This window comes from Panicum virgatum, chromosome 6N (genome assembly GCF_016808335.1).
Source record: "Panicum virgatum strain AP13 chromosome 6N, P.virgatum_v5, whole genome shotgun sequence".
Taxonomy (NCBI): domain Eukaryota; kingdom Viridiplantae; phylum Streptophyta; class Magnoliopsida; order Poales; family Poaceae; genus Panicum; species Panicum virgatum.
Genome location: NC_053150.1, coordinates 47,542,385 through 47,559,557, shown reverse-complemented (window position 1 = coordinate 47,559,557; position 17,173 = coordinate 47,542,385). Strand labels below are relative to the sequence as shown.

General features: G+C 47.0%; 2 protein-coding genes and 1 long non-coding RNA gene across 7 annotated transcripts; 2 read left to right on the top strand and 1 right to left on the bottom strand.

Annotated features, from left to right (window-relative positions):
* Positions 1-29: 29 nt before the first annotated feature.
* Positions 30-3,760, bottom strand: LOC120679982 (non-structural maintenance of chromosomes element 4 homolog A-like). 5 transcript variants are annotated; one of them, XM_039961635.1, is made up of 7 exons: positions 2,395-2,519; positions 2,251-2,322; positions 1,630-1,873; positions 1,438-1,522; positions 781-1,003; positions 606-697; positions 30-467 (listed from the first exon to the last, which is right to left on the bottom strand). In XM_039961635.1, exons 2-7 carry the CDS (start codon positions 2,279-2,281, stop codon positions 180-182), a joined length of 963 nt encoding a protein of 320 aa, XP_039817569.1. In that variant the 5' UTR covers positions 2,282-2,322; positions 2,395-2,519; the 3' UTR covers positions 30-179. The 5 variants fall into 5 exon arrangements, 4 of the variants coding, with proteins under 4 accessions (XP_039817569.1, XP_039817568.1, XP_039817567.1 ...); XM_039961634.1 differs by having other exon boundaries at positions 2,251-2,414; XR_005677419.1 differs by lacking the exons at positions 30-467; positions 2,251-2,322; positions 2,395-2,519 and having other exon boundaries at positions 781-829; positions 916-1,028; positions 1,630-1,686.
* Positions 3,761-4,137: 377 nt separating this feature from the next.
* LOC120679981 lies at positions 4,138-9,243 on the top strand. The gene is made up of 2 exons (XR_005677417.1): positions 4,138-4,521; positions 8,995-9,243. It is a non-coding gene; the product is annotated as an uncharacterized LOC120679981 (long non-coding RNA).
* Positions 9,244-12,781: 3,538 nt separating this feature from the next.
* LOC120679241 lies at positions 12,782-14,874 on the top strand. Its single transcript, XM_039960791.1, has 2 exons — positions 12,782-14,289; positions 14,370-14,874. Exon 1 carries the CDS (start codon positions 13,082-13,084, stop codon positions 14,213-14,215), a length of 1,134 nt encoding a protein of 377 aa, XP_039816725.1. The 5' UTR covers positions 12,782-13,081; the 3' UTR covers positions 14,216-14,289; positions 14,370-14,874.
* The last annotated feature ends 2,299 nt before the right edge of the window (positions 14,875-17,173 follow it).

Here is a 17,173-nt window from a genome sequence, read left to right as displayed (position 1 = left end):
GATAGGAGCGCTTGGAGACTAGCTATCAATGTGCCTGAACCTTGAACTTATTTCTTTCGGGTTTCATCTCTAGCCTACCCCAACTTGCTTGGGAAAAAAGGCTATGTTGTTGTTATTGTTGTAGTGTTAACTTGCTATGTTAGAGAGCCTGCTTCGTCTTGCTCAGTTGCTCTTTCTTCCTAGTCATCTGCAGAAAACAACCTCCTAGCCACATGCTGTCTTCTCCTCTTCTTTGGAGTGTCATCTTCAGAGCACCAATTGGTCAACTTATCCTTCACTGCTTCGTCATCTGTGAACTCTGCTGGGTCTTCTTTTGCAAACTTGTCTTCTTTCAGATGTTCAGAATCTGAAACCAGCTTAGTGCAATCACGAGTAGGACATGATTGTGTGTTCCTGTATTCACCCCCATGGTAACTACTTCTGTGAGGCATTACTTCCTCTCCTGGCTTGACCACTCGTTGCATTATCTGTGAGCATGCAGAATATGGCAAAACATCAAGAACGACCGATGGATATCAATGCAGGAAGCTGAATTATATGGATGGGAGATAGCACGGAACTATTAAAGGTGGAAGATTAAGCTTAGTGACCCAATAGGTTACTACCTGCCAGTCCTCAGTATCAAACCGGAACACAAATTGGCTGTTGGTCACTTTCCTGGAGGCTATCAATCCAGCTGCAGGAGCATTCCTTGGAGCTATAATAAGAATGTAAACCACGAACTGATCAGCATTCACATTGGTGTGTGCGATGGATTATCAAAAGAAAAAAAAAGCTTACCGACAAAATGATCCCCACTATCAACCACGTTTATCTCAGCTCTCCCATCCTTCACCAGAAATGAGAGCGCAAATAAGTTCTCAACGGTTTGTGCAAAGGACTGCCGGTTCAAAATGAGATGTTCCAGCTTTATACTTTTGTGATGTACTAGGAGGCTGAACATGACAGCTATGTTCTTATCGGTGTCATTCCTTTCATCCTGGTCTGGAGCCAAAGCATCAGGCTGGAAAAAAAGTACTATGTCATATCTTGACATAGAAAAATCAATTAAAGAGAATGATTCAGTGATCAACATAAGTACTTGAAACAATGAAAAAGATAGAAAATCAGTCATGCGGTCAACAGAAAGATGGTGTGAGTGTCACCATTCAATGAGAATTGAGGAAAATAATCAACCCATCGCACAAATCATTTACACAGAGGCTGTGTAAATTCAAAAATATGTGAACACTTCAGTGATAATTGATTAATAATTCATCTTTTAGTTTGTGGCTGGACTGTTAATGCACGCAAAAATTAAAATGCTCTGGCTCTTTGTATATTGTGAAGGCTATTCTTGCAAGGGTGCAGCTGAATTCTCCCTAATTAATCTCTAATAAACTTTTTCAAGTTACCAGAAATTTGATCTCCTTAACGTGGTAAGAAATTAGAACTCACCTCTGCAGGTCTACTGTCTAAGCGGCCAGATTCTCTTCTAAACACACACCTCCGTTCCTTGATTGCAAGATCCATAGGACCATGCCTATCATCAAACAGGAGGCACACAAACGATTCAGATTTCTGAAACTGCAGCTTGTGAACAAACCAATCACCTCAACAAATATTTGAGTAAGGGAAGTAAGATTTTACATTGTTTGGCACCCGGTTGCTGTCATGAACAATGTCGATGTTGCAGCACCAAGACTCGACCAGTCGATTGACTCATTAGAATCATTAAGCGGTGTGGCTGTAACACCAAACTTCCTGAGCAGGACTGTAACAAATTCAGATGGGGTCGGCCCATTTCTGTTTTCCTCCTTGGTCGACGAGACCAGAACATTAGCAAGTTCCTGCAGAGCCTCACCATCTACGAGCTGCTCCAGTGGTCTTTGCACTAGCAAATGATCAGGAAGCAGATTGGACCATTAAGACATGCTTGTTTGACAATTTATTATGAAACATGATAAGATATATTGTTTGATTCTGCATATCACAGTTTGTTGTGCAATTTCGGTAGAAATGTCGAGTTAAAAATATATAGTAGATGAGAAAAATGCCCTTTTGCAGTATGGTTCGACAAAGAAAGGAACATTCTTGGTGCATAATTTTCGGCAACTAATTACTACAAAGCGAGGTATTCATATACCTAGCACTCAACCAACCATTGATTGACTGAACAATTAACATAATCAGCACCAAAATCGCAATGCGCTTAAGGAAACTAGCGAGGGAAAAGGAAGGAAAGAGAGTAAGCAGCGGGAAAACAACCACCTTTCTCATGAAGCTTTTCACTCCTGTCCATGACGGCATCGAACTTGCTAAGAGCAGGATCGTCTTTGAGCTCTGCAACCAACGCGCGCGCATAAGAAAGCCAAACATCACCGTTTGCCAGCCGTTCCCTCCGTCTGCTCCCACCTTACAGACACCGTCGCCGATCGGCGAGCAGAGCCCCAGGGGCAGGCACTGCAGCGGCAGATCGCAGTCGTTGGCCGGCGCCACGAAGTCGCCTCCGAGCGACGCAGAGGAGTTCACCAGCGGGTAGCCCGTGTTGCGCAGCCGGCCATCGTATCCCAGCTTCAGCACGGGGAACACTCCAGCCGCGAGGTCAACGCGGAACACGAGGCCGCCGTCGGCGGCAACCGCGAACAGCCCCGACGCGTTCACCGATACGGATGCCACCGCGACGTTGCGGTCCTTGAAGGACTGGAGGTCGTTCGACAGCCGCCAGTACGTGGAGCCCTGCCAGGTCAGCACCACGTCCGCGGCCGTCGCGGCGAGCCGGTAGTCCCCCTCCGCGAGGTCGGTGGCGCTCGCCGCCGCCGCCAAGTACGGGTCGGCGTGCAGCTGCTGCCCCGGGAGTAGCGTGTCGGTGGCGGCATCAAACGACTGCCATAGCGTGGCGTTCCCGGCGCCCAGCAGCTGCAGGTTGCCGCTGTCCTGCAGCCGCAGCGCCGAGACGGGCGACCCCAGCTGCGACGGCGTGGACCACAGCACCTTTCCATTGGGGTCCGACACGGTGAGCCCCTGCGCGGTGAGCTGGACCGGGCCCGACGACGTCGTCGGCGCGCCGCGGTTGGCCGACCAGAAGACCGTGGCGGACGGGGCGTGCAGGACGGCGAGGTAGAACCTGCCCTGCTGCTTCCCGGGGTTGACCACGGCGGCCCTGAACGCACCGCTCTTCGGCTCCAGGAACGCGCCGCCGGTGTCGACGTACAGGATGTTAGAGGCAACGAAGCTGGGCCGCACGAGCTCCGTCGCCAGCGGCCCCGCGACCGCGCCACAGGCGGAGAGGGCGACGAGAACCAAGCCCAGGAACGCGAGCGCGCGTGGCGGGGCGGAGGCATTTGTGGGGCGACGGCGTGGGGGGGGGGGGGGGGGGGGGGGGGGCGCGGATGCGCCCATGAAGCGTGGGTGCGCACGGCACGCGGGTGTGGAGGAGGCGAATGGGGAGGACTGAGGGTTGAGACAGCTCGGTTGCCGCGGCTTGGAAGCTGAAAGCGAACTTGTTTTGGATAAGCACAGGTGCGTCCTGCGAACTTGTCAAACAGGTTGTCAAACCTGCGGCGCGCTCGCTCGTCGGCGAGCTTGGGCGCGGAACCCGTCGGCGAGCTCGGGGGCGGAGTTGGGCGGCGGGGCGGTGAGCTCGGCGCGGAGCTGCGCGGCGGAGGCCCAGCGAGCTCGGGCGCGACGGGTCGGCGGCGCGCTCTCCTGTCGGCGAGCTTGGGCGCGGAACGCCGTCGGCGAGCTGGGGGGCGGAGTTGGGCGGCGGGGCGGTGAGCTCGGCGCGGCGGTCACCATTGAAAAGGTAACGTTCAAGACAATGACATGTGGGCCTTTATTTACTGCAGCTAACACCGTTCTGATATATCCATTCATAGTGTGCAAAATTTGAGTGTGCTGCAAAAACTAAATTTTTTTAGTGTCCTAGAACAAAAGCCACCATTGAAGAGTGTCGTCTAGCCAATTTTCCCAATTTACAGTTTTACTTTCACACTGGTGCAGTGGTGCTCCTACATTTACATGACTGAACTTTTTTTTTGCGTAAGGGTTACAGAGATTACTACTGTATTAGACTACTACTGAAAATGAATGTAGTACCTTCTGATACAAATTTAAATACTTCTGTGCTATTTGAACTCATTGATACTGATGTAATGTGCCATTAGGAGGACGTCCAAGATAAAATGATGTAGTTGGAGACTTGTTCATACATGCACTTGGTCACTGTAGTCTGAATTATTCCCTCTCCCATTTCAGGAAATTCTTGGAGTTACGGACATTGATATGGTGGTTAATCTAAAACTGAGGGAAGATGTCTTAGGGCGTGTTTAGTTTGCGATTTTTTTTTTTGAATTTGGCTACCGTAGCACTTTCGTTTTTTACTTCAATGTGGCTTGCATTAATGTTAAAGGTGAAAATGGATTACCAGCAATCTACATGGCACCATTATTACCCCCAAATAACTGCATGTCGAAGATGATCACCCGAGCTGATGATACTGAAGAGGTGGTCAGAAATCGGCTTCGGATCTATAATGACATGGTATGGTTCTGTTTTTCAATTCATAGTTCATACTTGCTGTATCATTCACAAAATATACACTTTATTATCATTAAGTGGTGAATATTCACTTCTGGTTTGGTTGGTATACTTTGCAATTTGATGCCTTTATGCCCGTGTTTAGTTCTTTTTGCAAAAAAATTTTACAAAAGAATTTTACTAATTTGAAGTACTAAATGAAGTCTATTTATAAAACTTTTTGCACAGATGGGTTGTAAATCGCGAGACGAATCTAAAGATGCTAATTAATTCATAATCTATTATATTATTAAAGGAGTGTTAAAAGAAGCCACTACGTTCGCCGAGAGGGTCTAGAAATTCCCACATTAATCTAAAAAAGAAAAAAATTTGCACCGTTGGATTTTATGAAGATCTAACGGTTCAAACTAACTCAAGAGTTCATATCAAATACGATTAATAAATAGCTAATTTCGGATTTAAAAAATTAAGGAAAATTAAGACATGGCAAAGAGTCCATGCTGAATACTATTAGTAAATAGTTTAATTCGGAATTAAAAAAAATAAGGAAATTAGGGCTTAATCAAAGAGTCCATGTTGAATACAATTACTAAATAGGAAAATTCTGAATTATCAAATTAAAAAATAGCTACCACTAGATAAAAATTAATATTAGCTGAATAGCTAAATTTAAAATTAAAAGTATAAATTCTATTATATTATTAAGGGAGTGTTAAAACAAACCACCACGTTCGTCGAGAGGGTCTAGAAATTCTTACGTTATTCTATGACTGTCCAACTGTTGTCAGTTGACTAATTTTTTAGTATGTCATATTGTTAGTACCTGTTAAAAGTTTTGCAAACGGATTATGCGTTCTGGACGATTGAAGAAGAGGGGGACATGGGTAATACATGAGCTTGATGGAAAAACATATGTTTTAGAATTAATCTGGACGGTTAATACCTCTTTGCAAAGAGATAATATTGACTTGAATTCCTAGCAACTACTGGTAGCTAGCAGCACGGTGGTCGCAGGCAACAGGCTGGCAGAGGGAGCCTCCGACGCGATGTGCCCCCGGTGTCATGGCACTGCCCCGACGTGAAGGGATGTCGAAGATGGATGGACAGACGATTTCGTGATGATGATGGAGTAAAGAAACGCGATGAGATGTCAAATATGATTAATAAATAGCTAATTTCGAATTTAAAAAAAAGACATGACAAAGAGTCCATACCAAATACGATTAGTAAATATAGCTTAATTTGGAATTAAAAAAATAAGGAAATTAGGACTTAACCAAAGAGTCCATATTGAATACAATTACTAAATAAGCAAATTCGGAATTAAAAAATTAAAAAATTAGCATTGGCACACGACAAAAAAATTATTATTAGCCAAATAGCTAAATTAAAAATTAAAAGTATAAAAAATTGGCATCAAATATGATTAATAAATAGATAAATGCAAGAACTAGAATTAAAAAAATTATTGTTGATATGTGTAGTGATTATGAATCATATTAAGAAGAAAAATAGCTAAATAAATAGTATCAAATGCAATAATAAAAATCCAAGTTTGAGTTTCATGGCAAATAAAGTTAATAAATACTCCAAATTAACGAAGATCTAAATAGTATTTGTGTATAGGATTTACACCATTCGATTTAATGAAGATCTAACGATCTAAATTGGACAAAAGAGTCCATGTCCAATTTAATGAGATGCAATATTTTAAACTACCAAAAAGTGTATGTATCCAATTAAAGTTAAATACAGGGTCCGCATGACATAAAAACTCATGTTACTATCTATGTCTTGCATTAACCTTCCTTAAAGATGCAAAAAAATGGCAGCAGCATAAGCGTGACAACACGACCATAGTTGTATTGTATAGGTACTATTGAAAGAGATAATTGCTTTGAAAAAACTTTGGAACACAATGCACTACGACGCGACCATAGTCTTTGCCCGAGATTCCGAATCACAACTTTTTGAGTCTCAAGAACGTCATGCAATACATGCAGCTGCATGAAGCACACTGGATTCTACTCAAAATCATTGCCGAACTCAATCAATCCATTTCTTCTAGAGCAACCAAACGTCAAGATAGGGACGAAAAAATAATGATGATGCACAGAGTTTCACATATTGCAATCTATTGCAAGACCATTGGCACCTTATGATTGTAAGTGTGGGCCAATGAATACGCAGACTAATTAATGTGAGAGAAATATCCGCTAAAGAACCAATGCTTTCTCCAAACAAGAATTATCATCATAAATATTGCATATTCTTGAACAACTTTAGTTATACAAACTAATCTGATGGTGGTCAACAAAGAATTATGATTCTATGGGCATATAATAGTTCCATACAAGTAATAATCACTGGGATAAAGGGTAAAGCACCGAAACCTACAAATAAATGTGACTATTTTTAGCTCAATCTAAATAGATGTATGGGAAAAATCAGGGAGTTAGTCGTGTGAGGAATCAAATAGCATAGATAATTATTAACATTATTATCCCCATCTAATCTTCTATAAGTACACACTAGGCATGGAACACAAATGTGATCGATACCTCTAAAGAAGTATAGAGAAAGAGAAGAGAAAAAGATAAAGAAGCACCAAGATTGAACAGGTAAGGAAAGTAGAAAAAAGAGAATAGAAAAAGAAGGCAGGAAAAATGAGAAAATGAGGGCAAAAGAAAAGGACAAAAGTGAATTTATTGGTTTAGTCTATAAATAATATCATTAGAGTGAGAAAAATATTAAATTATAGCCATGTCCTATTGGACATTTGACATCTTTCATATATTCATGAAAAAAATAGAAGAAGTGGTTCTACCGAACGGTTTTCAAAACAGCTCTATATCCATGAAAAAAGCTGCTCCATCAAAGAAGCCACAACTGAAATTATTTTAGCCACAGATACAGGCCTGAAGCCCCGGTAATCTATCTCAAAGTCGATTCCCTACAGTACAAAATCAAAAGATTCAAACAAATGTACGTTGTCGATGCTCCTCTTCGCTCAGAAAAAAAACCCTGAGGCACAATACTAAATAGGAAACTTCTCCATTAGATGCATCGGATGCGATACACACTAATCGATTTCAAATATACCGAGGAACAAAATAGAAGACAGAGAAATCGATAAAAATTGCTAGAGAAAATGAAAAATAAAGAAAAGAGTTAGAAACAACAACAAAGATATATATGGAACTATCTATCGCCGAGATGACAAAACTCTAAAGTAGACCAATATATGCAGTCATATGGGCTAAAAACAAATAAATTATGCAGTAACCAAAGTGGGAAAAATGATAATAGGTTCGGTTAAATAAAAAATTTAAAACATATATGTATTAACATAGCATGCATATATATAAGTTTTGCATAACATTTATTTACCAAAGCCAGCAGGAGGCCTCAACTTATTTTTTAACATAACTTTTTTTTGTCTAATCCATGATCATTTTTATTTCGCTCCGATGATGAGTCAGGTCTAGATCTGCTAGATGCTACTTAAGTGCTCTAACAACTACACTAGATATATTTTCGCTAAATATTAATCAAAATATTGCAAGATACAAATCGAACTCCAACATCTAAGTTACAGATTGTTGGCAAACATAACTATCAAATACATATAAATATATTTCATAATTATAAAAAACTTTATATGAATACAATTATGTACAATTTGCTCTGTATTCAAGGTGATCCAAAATTGAATTCAATCTTCAAATTTAGATTTTGCAGGTTTAAGTACTAAAATATGCAACTATAATATAGAATAAAGCAACATAAAAAGTGATGATTGATATGAACTCATATGCATAGAAAGCTGCAAGTAGTATAATATTCAACAAGAGCAAATGTGAGGTAAATAAATTACAAAATACATCTCTTCTGTCAATATAAATATTTTTAAAGAATTAAATAAAAAACTAGCTACCCGCGCTATTAGCGCGGGCCACCTTGCTAGTTAATTAATAATTAGTGGATGGTTACTGTAGCATCACTGTTGCAAAATCATGGATTAAGTATGCTCATTAGATTCGTCTCGCGATTTACAGCCCATCCATGCAAAAAGTTTTGTAAATAGACTTCATTTAGTACTTCAAATTAGCAAGATTCTTTCGCAAAATTTTGCGTTTACAAGGTGGGAACTAAACATGGCCTATATCTGTCGTTTTGTGTTTTGTGGTGTTTCCATAACTTGATCACAGTGCTTCTGTAAAAATTATTTTTACAACCTGAAACATTCTGCCGTATGAGATGTTCAAACCTGTATAATAGATATCTGTAGAGTCATTGGCTTGCATAAGAGAAGATCTAGTGTTTCCTTGTTTTAGCATGTAACATTTGGTTCCTGAAAGATATACTTTGCACTGTCTTGACTTTGTTTCATAATAGCACTGCGCTCATAGGCATTTTGAAACTTAATGAATTCAGGCCTTTATTCTTAACATTTGGTTTTCCTGAACTTTGTAGAGTCAACCTGTGGAGGATTTCTACCGGGGGAAGGGGAAGCTCTTGGAATTTGACTTGCCTGGAGGGATCCCTGAATCTTGGCCAAAGCTTCTCCATGTTCTGAATCTTGAAGACCAAGAGGAGTTGAAGTTGGCTGCTGCTGCATAGTCCTCATGGAGCAGACCTCTACATTCTCAGAAAAATCGATCACATTTTTTTTAATAATGGAAAAGAGCAAACTTACTCCATAATTTAGTGCCTATGCGGAAGGAATTCTTTTTTGTCAGAAGCGAGCAATTGGTTTTGCCGGCGTTTTGATGAGCTGGTATTATGTAACGGCCGTATGCTGTTCCCGTTGGGGATAAGTCCCCTCCTCTCTTCCTTTTTTTTTTCCTCACATGACGGTAGAACCGTAGAAGTACACTTGGGATTAATCTCTTTTATGGCATCCAACAGCCTCATGGTACGTGTTGGTGAAACTTCACCCACCTCGATGGTCAATAGGCAATAGCTCAAGAAGGGTGGCATGGTCTATTCCATTTATTTACACAAGCATGACTCTTACGCACTTTGATGACACATTATTCGGTAGCAATTCAAGATTTGTAGACTTTTTTTGTTGGGGAAAAGTTTTTTTTTCAACTTCATGTCTCGCTAACACACGTGGTGAGAAGTTCGTAAATCCCCATTTCATAGTTTAGATCGAGGAGGACACTCCACAACATTTGTGAGAAAGTCTATATAGCGCACAAGTTTTTTGCATCATCTTCAGTTAGCACAATCTCCATCCCAAATGTATGATTATTAAAATGACGTGATTAGTTACGACCACTACTACTAGTTACATTGAGGTGAGGTCCATAGTAAATATGGTATGTTAGTGTATACAACTACAAACATAAGTACATAACCCATTTTTTTTGGGTTCATGACGTGACAAAAACATATATTAGAAATTAACACGATGCCCATAGTGTTTAGTTGAGATACTAATATTAGTAAATAAACAATCACATTTCACTTTTTTAAAAAAAAAATCACATTTCACAGATTCGAACCAGTTGACTTGAGCAATTTTTTTGAACGAACCACGCTCGACGAGTGTGTTTCTATTAATATAGCAGAAAAAATACAAAATTATGTCTCTAGGAGGTCATAACCAGGAAAAAAACGAAAACAACTCAGTCTGGTCGGATTGGGACATCGACGCAAGCCGCACAGAACAAGCACTACCGCAGCATCCACCCACATCCCACACTCATGTAGTCGTCGAAACCTTAGGCGGGACCCAAAGCTAACAGAAAACGAAGGAAGCGGACACCACCACACCAAGAAGGCCACCGCCATGCAGAACCCTTCGCGCGCGATGCCGCTGCAACAACACACTCCTCACGACGGAGTGAACAACATCGAATCCGGGCCACTCGCAGACTGCCTCGCAGTCGCCGCCGTGACACCACAACGCGCGGGGGCCTCGTCGCATCCGCCGTTGGACTCCACCTCTTGTGTCACCTCGAAGAGAACACCACACGCTGGGGCCTTGCCACGCCCGCCACAGTACTCCCCGCCCCGGACTGTCTCAAAGGTTACCGTCGGAGTGGTGAGCAAAGATACCCCGCTCCCTCAGATCTCCGCAAACCACCAAGCCGTCGCCGTAGGTTGACTTCGTCTCTTTGCTTCACCCTCACATCTAGCCACCGCCGCCAAAGCAGCAAGACAAGGAAGTCGCTTGCACCGTCTTCCGACGTTGTACCCCACCGGGTGGCCCCAGCCAAGCTGGGCAACCCGCCGCAGTCCGCTGCAAACCCAGTTGTCGCACAATGCCGTTGCCGCCAGCGCCGTCCTCCGACGCAGTCTCACGCCGCACTGACCGTTGCCAGGCAACGCCAGCCACCGCAGTCCGCTGCAAGCAGCCAACCGGCCACCAGGCGACAACCCCTGGCCGCCACCAAGTCAGTGATCGCCTCCGCGAGGGCTCGGCGACACCCTTCCAGCTTGCCACGTGGCAGAGATGTCAACCCCGACTGAGCCTCTATGGACAAAGGACTGGCAAAGCCACAAACCGAGCTGAGTCTCAAGAGACGACGCCTTCAAAAAGGGCACGACGCTGAAAGCGCCGCCGTCGCTCGTCCAGAGGACAGGGTTTTCACCCAGAGAACCTTGTGCAGCAGGGTTGCCGCTCCAAAATGACGCCCCCAATGGGGAGAACGACGTCAAGGACGCCGCCGTCATCCCACCAACAAACGCCGGCAAGGGCTTTCGCCCGGAGCATCCCAAACCAAAGCTGCACGCGCACGGCACGACAAACCGGTACCAATGCCATGACAGCCCCTCGAGGGCGACACTGCCACTGCGCCTCCACGTGCCATGCCATAGAAACCCCACCTCTGCCTTGCTCGCCGCCAGTAGCGCCGAACATGGCGCCGCCACTGCTCCTCGCAGGCCTGCACGCCTCCGCTCCCGCAGCCCACAGGCAGCCGCCGCCGCGTAGCAACCGCTCCTGCCGCCTCCACGACTGCGGCCCAGACCCCCACCACGCCCGCCCGCCGTAGGCCGAAGCTGTTGCGTGGTCTCCCCGGGGGGGCGACTCTGCCGCCGAACGCACACCTCGCCCCGTCTTGAGGGCGCCGACCCCGGTCGCCAGTGCACCGACTCGGCCGTGGTGTCTGGCCACGCCGCCTCCTGTGCGTCTGCCTCTTGCGGCCCCGTGCGCTCATCCGCACGCTGCGGCGACGCGCCGCCCGCGCGCAACTGCGCCAAGGATGGCTTGGATAGCCGTGCACCCCTGGCGGAGGCTGGCGCCGAGCCTCATCTCGCCGGGCAGCCCCCCTTCTCGTCCTCCACCGCGCGGGAGCAGCCGGCGTCCGCGTCGAGCTTCATGACGCGCACAGCACCGCACCACCTCCTCGGCGCCGAGGCCCACCACGTCGCCAACGGCATGAGGCGGCCGCCCTCGTCGCGCACCTCCGCGCGCACCCCAGCACCCGCGCTGCCGCGTAGATCCGGACCTGGGGGCGCCGGATCCGCCGCCCCCGGGTCGCCGCCGCCGCCCTACAAGTCCGGAGCCGGCACGCCGAAGTCCGGGGGCGAGCGCATCCCGGAAGAAGGGAGAAACCCTGCCGCCGCCTTCCTAGCAGGCACACAGGCTTCTAGTGCCCTGCTCCGGCGGCAGCGAGGTGGAGAGGAGGCCTAGAGTGTAGTGGCGGCGGTGGGGCTGGGGCGCCGCCGGAGTCGCCCCTAGGGAGACGACGCGGGGGCAAAGTTTCCTCAACTAGAAATGACTTGAGCAATGAAACCTCATCATAAAGAGGGGAAGCGTTCATCAAAACAACATGAAGAAGGTTTCCCGTCTCGCTGCTCCGCATCTCGAGATCAATGACATCAAATGCTTGTACCAACTCTGCAGTACCATTCTCAGTTTTGGTGATGAAGAAGCAATTCATCACAGCCTTGATTGCAAAACTTCCACTTTTTTCTGGATGTGTTTAGTTCGCGAAAAATTTACTGTAGCACGTTTCGGTTTTATTTGACAATTATTATCTAACTATGAAGTAATTACTCTCAAAAAATCCGTCTCGTCATTTACAATCAAATTATGTAATTAGTTATATTTTTAACTACATTTAATATTCCATGCATATATCGTAAAATTCGATGTGATGTGTGTCAGTGAAAATTTTTAGGAACTTTTCGCGGAACTAAACTGAGAAATTCATCCACCGTACAGATTGCGTGCGATCAATTGGCATGAAGCACGGCTTCTCCGTCGGCAGAGGAGCTGCAGGCTGCTTCCCACCCACAACGACGAACCCGGTTGTGGTCTCGCCGGAAGTAGCCAGGGCCGAGGCGGATGGCACGCCTCCCGTAATTACACGCGAAAGGCAGGCAAAAGAGGAAGGGAAGAACGGACACGCCCGCCCCACCCACACGGCCACACGCTGCCTCTGCTTGACTGCTAGTGCCATCCACTCCCAATCCGAATCGATCCCCACCTCGCAGTCGCGGCGGGGGATCCATCTCGCCGGCAGCGGCGCCCCGGAACTGCTTGGTCTCCGCCGCTAACCCGCCCCCGTACCACCAGCACGGAACCGAGCAGCCGGCGAGCCCGATGAAGGCGTCGATCAAGTTCCGCGACGACGACCGGCCGCTGATGCGGGCCAAGGTGCCGGTCGGCGTGCTCGGGCTGCCGTTCCAGTCGGGCCTCGCGGCGGGCGGGGACCCGCGGGAGCTCCGCTTCGACCTCTCCACCGCCTTCGCGTCGGGCCCGGCGCTCCGCCTCTCGTACCGCCCCAACGACCCGGGCCTCCCCTTCGCGCTCACCGTCCGCGCGGGGCTCGGCCCGCTCGGCTCCCCGGCGCGCGCGCCCTTCGTGCTTGCCGCCGAGTTCAACCTCCTCTCCTCCGACTCGTCCACGCCGGCCTTCTTCCTCCGGCTCAAGCCCCGCCTCGGCGACTTCTCGCTCTCCCACACGCTCGGCTCCCCCTCCGACGGCGCTGCCCCGGCGCCCCGTAAGGTCGGGGAGGCGCACCCCGACGCCGACGGCCTCGGCCACGTCCGCGAGCAGGAGTTCGGTTACAGGCCGTCGTTCTCGTTCACCGGGAGCGGGCTCGCGGCGGACGTGGCGGCGGCGGGGACGAAGAGCGGGGTCGGCGCGCTGCTGTCCGGGATGCGGCTGACGACGCGGAGCGTGCTCCCGCTGTGGGGCAGGGTGAGCCTGCGGTTCAACTGGGGCCTGCGCGTGCCGCCGGAGCTGCTCGCGGACGGCGGCGGCCGCAGCAGCAAGGGCGCGCGCGCGCCCGTCAGCAAGATGCCGCTGCTGGTCATGAGCAAGCTCTCCATCGAACGGTCCCCGCGCGCCGACGTGGACAGCAGGAACCCCTCCCCGCTGTGCGTGGACGCGCCGGACGGCCCGGGAGACGGCGAGGCGGCGGCGTTCTCGCTGGTGAGGCGACAGCTGGAGTCGCTGAACGTGGACAACATGATGCTGCGGCGCGCCGTGGAGGACCTCCGCGCCGAGATCAGGAGGAGCAGCAGGAGGAGCACGCCCGTGGCTGCCGCCGGTGCCCGAGGCGAGGGCAGGGTGGCGGCGACTGCGCCGCCGCCGCAGCAGCCTTACCACGCGTTCCCCACGAAGCCGGACCGCCCCCGGGGCGCCGCGAGGGAACCCGTGCCCGAGAAGGCGGCCGCGCCGGACGACGTGGGCGAGGAGCTCAAGAAGGCATTGGAGGCGCGCCTGCGGTGAGCTAAGCCACGGCGGCCACTGCACGGCTCGGCAGCTCGCCGCCGCGGGCTAGCATGCCGCTGTTAATTTCGCAGGTACAGCTTTACTAGCTCTAGCAATCCGCTACTGTTAGTCATGGTTCCGTGCTGCTCATGTATCCGTGCTGCTTGATTAGCCATGTGTTCAAGGAGTGGTCTGGTCATTTCTGTGCTGGATCATGTGAGCAACTAGTTCAGCTTCCTCCAGCTGCATCATTTCTGTGCTAGATCATGTGGGGGATTTCAAAATGGCTTTTTGTAAGATGATCCATACAGTTGATGATCCTGAGTTGGCCGAAGCTTTGGCGGTTCGATGTGCTGTTCTTTTTGCACAAGAACATAATCTTCAGCAAGTCATTGTGGCATCTGACTGTCAAAATATCATCAAGAAGATAAATTCCCCACTTCAAGATAGATCTCAAGTTGGAGTTATTGTTCGTGATGTGAAGAATTTAGTCTATGGGGCTCCTGTCTCTTTTATTTTTAATCGTAGAAGTTGCAATGAGGCAGCTCATGTAATGGCTAGAATAGCTGAGCAGTTCTCTGAATCAGTTTGGTGTAATGATGCTCCGGATGCAATCCGAGCTATCCTTTGTAACGATAAGTTAAATTTATATAATGCTGCTTTTCAAAAAAAAAAAACTAGTTCAGCTTCACAATCTGAATGCGAGAAGAATGCATAGGGCAGCCCAATGTGTGGCATCCATTTAGATTCAATACATTGGAGCTGCTTAGGCCTTCTGTCGCCCTTGTTAAAATAAATTAAAAAAAAGCGTGACTGTAATGAGACTGAAGCTGCCTAGCCACGAACCTGTATAATTAACTATCTACCATCCTCTTACGGAGTGAATGGCTACCTATTTGCCATCCTAACACATAGGAACTGATTTAGGTCGCCCCACCTGTAAGTGACGCATCCCTGTCTAAGAGTGACACCCGAATGCGCTGCAGAGCACGACGACGACTGTCGAAGTCCCCTAGTTCCTCCTGCACAGAGAGGAGTGGACTCTCGCGACGACTCGTCCTCACTTTCCTCTCGATCGAGGACTCTTGAGAGCGCAGATTCTCCAGTTCCTCTTGATCTTGCGACGGCTCGTCACGAGCGCCAAGCAAGCCGATGGCTTCCATCTACTGAAGATTAATAAAGCACTGGCCGAGAATCAATCCTGAAGCCTCCCATACTCATACATGCGGTCACTGGTTAGGTTCAAAGCGGAGAACTCGTCGAGAGGCTTTTGTTACTCATACGAAATTATCAGCGCAGTAGAGGAGGATGCATCACATGCCTGAAGCTTTAGCATTTTTTTTCCTCTCTAAGTTGATTTCCCACCTCTCTAGTGTCTTCTTCCTAGCTGGATCTTGCTATATATTTTCTTCTTCTTCTAGTTGCCTTCGTTCAGCTTGTATATAAAGAACATGATGCGAGGCCGGAGGTGTATAGGCAGTACAGTGCGTCAATGCAGGAGCGTCCTGCACAATCATAGCTTCATAATGCTTGGTGGTTAGCTCTTTACCTTGTGTCCGGGTGAATCGGATATTCCCGTTGATGCGTTTACTATGTATACCTTTGTTCAGGCAAGCCTGAAAGAAATGCCCAAAACCAGGCAAAACCAGAATCTATCCAGTACTGTTCTGGTAAGTGGTGACCAAACACAGGTGCTAATCAGATGCACCAAGAGAGATGATTAGTTGCCAATTTTTTTTGATTTTTTGTTCAACTTTTACAACACTAATTAGAAGTATAAAATATAGACTAATTATAGAACTAATTACACGGATGGACGAGAAATTGCGAGACGAATCTATTAAACCTAATTAATCCATCATTAGATATTATTTACTGTAACACGATATTGTCTAATCATTGCATAATTAGGTTCATTAGATTTATATCGCGATTTTACTCATGGGTTATGGAATGAGTTTTATCAGTTATCCACATTTAATACTCCTAATTAGATTTATATCGCGATTTTACTCATGGGTTATGGAATGAGTTTTATCAGTTATCCACATTTAATACTCCTAATTAGTGGTTAAACGTTCGAAGTTATTGTATCCCAATAGAAATTTTGGGAACTAAACAGACCTTAAGCCTCTCTTGTAAGCAAAATTTGGAGCGGAGAGGAAATTGTCCTGCGTAGGCTTGATTTTGCAAGCAAGTTCAGTTTAAAAAAATGGAAGAGAAAAAAACTTTCTATTTTGGAAGCTACTGTCACCCAAGCTATGCGACTTGATTATCTGACAGATGATCAGTGAGATCTGGTAAGGAAAGATGTGCATATGATCAACAAAATCAAGAAAGAACAAGCAAGGAGTTGCACGTCTGGCAGCAACATCCAGTCATATCACCAAACGTAACGAATTATCTCTAGTTGATTAGTCTTTCGTATCAGAGTTTACATCGACCATGGCATGCATTTGCTGCCTAAAGCAAATTAGTTCTATTGAAAACTACTCCACATTCATAATTAGGATACATTCAACATGATAAAGTGAGAGACTAAGCACAAACTCAAGCTAAATATGCCAAGTCGTCGAAATCAGCACCTTCCTCTTGTTTACCATCGCTGTGTTCGTTTGGCTGTGGCTGATAGCTGGTGCTGATTTGTTATGAGAAAACAGTACTGCTGACTGACTGGTAGCTGGTGGCTAGTGCTGATTTAGTATGAGAGAACAATACTGCTGACTGGTTGGCTGACAAGCCAAGCGAACACAGCGAGATATGGTTTTACAGGACCCGGTGCAGATAATTTTACTGTAAACGCTTACTGCAGGCCGTAGATCGCCCAGTGCAATAGGAGCGACTGCACCGGGCCCCCCAAACTGAGGGCCCCCTAATTAATGGTTAATTTAGTTCCTAATTAAGCCCAATGACCTCCTAAATCCAATTAGCATTACACGTCCTTCCTAAATTCGAGCGCCTAGGGCCTGCGGATGA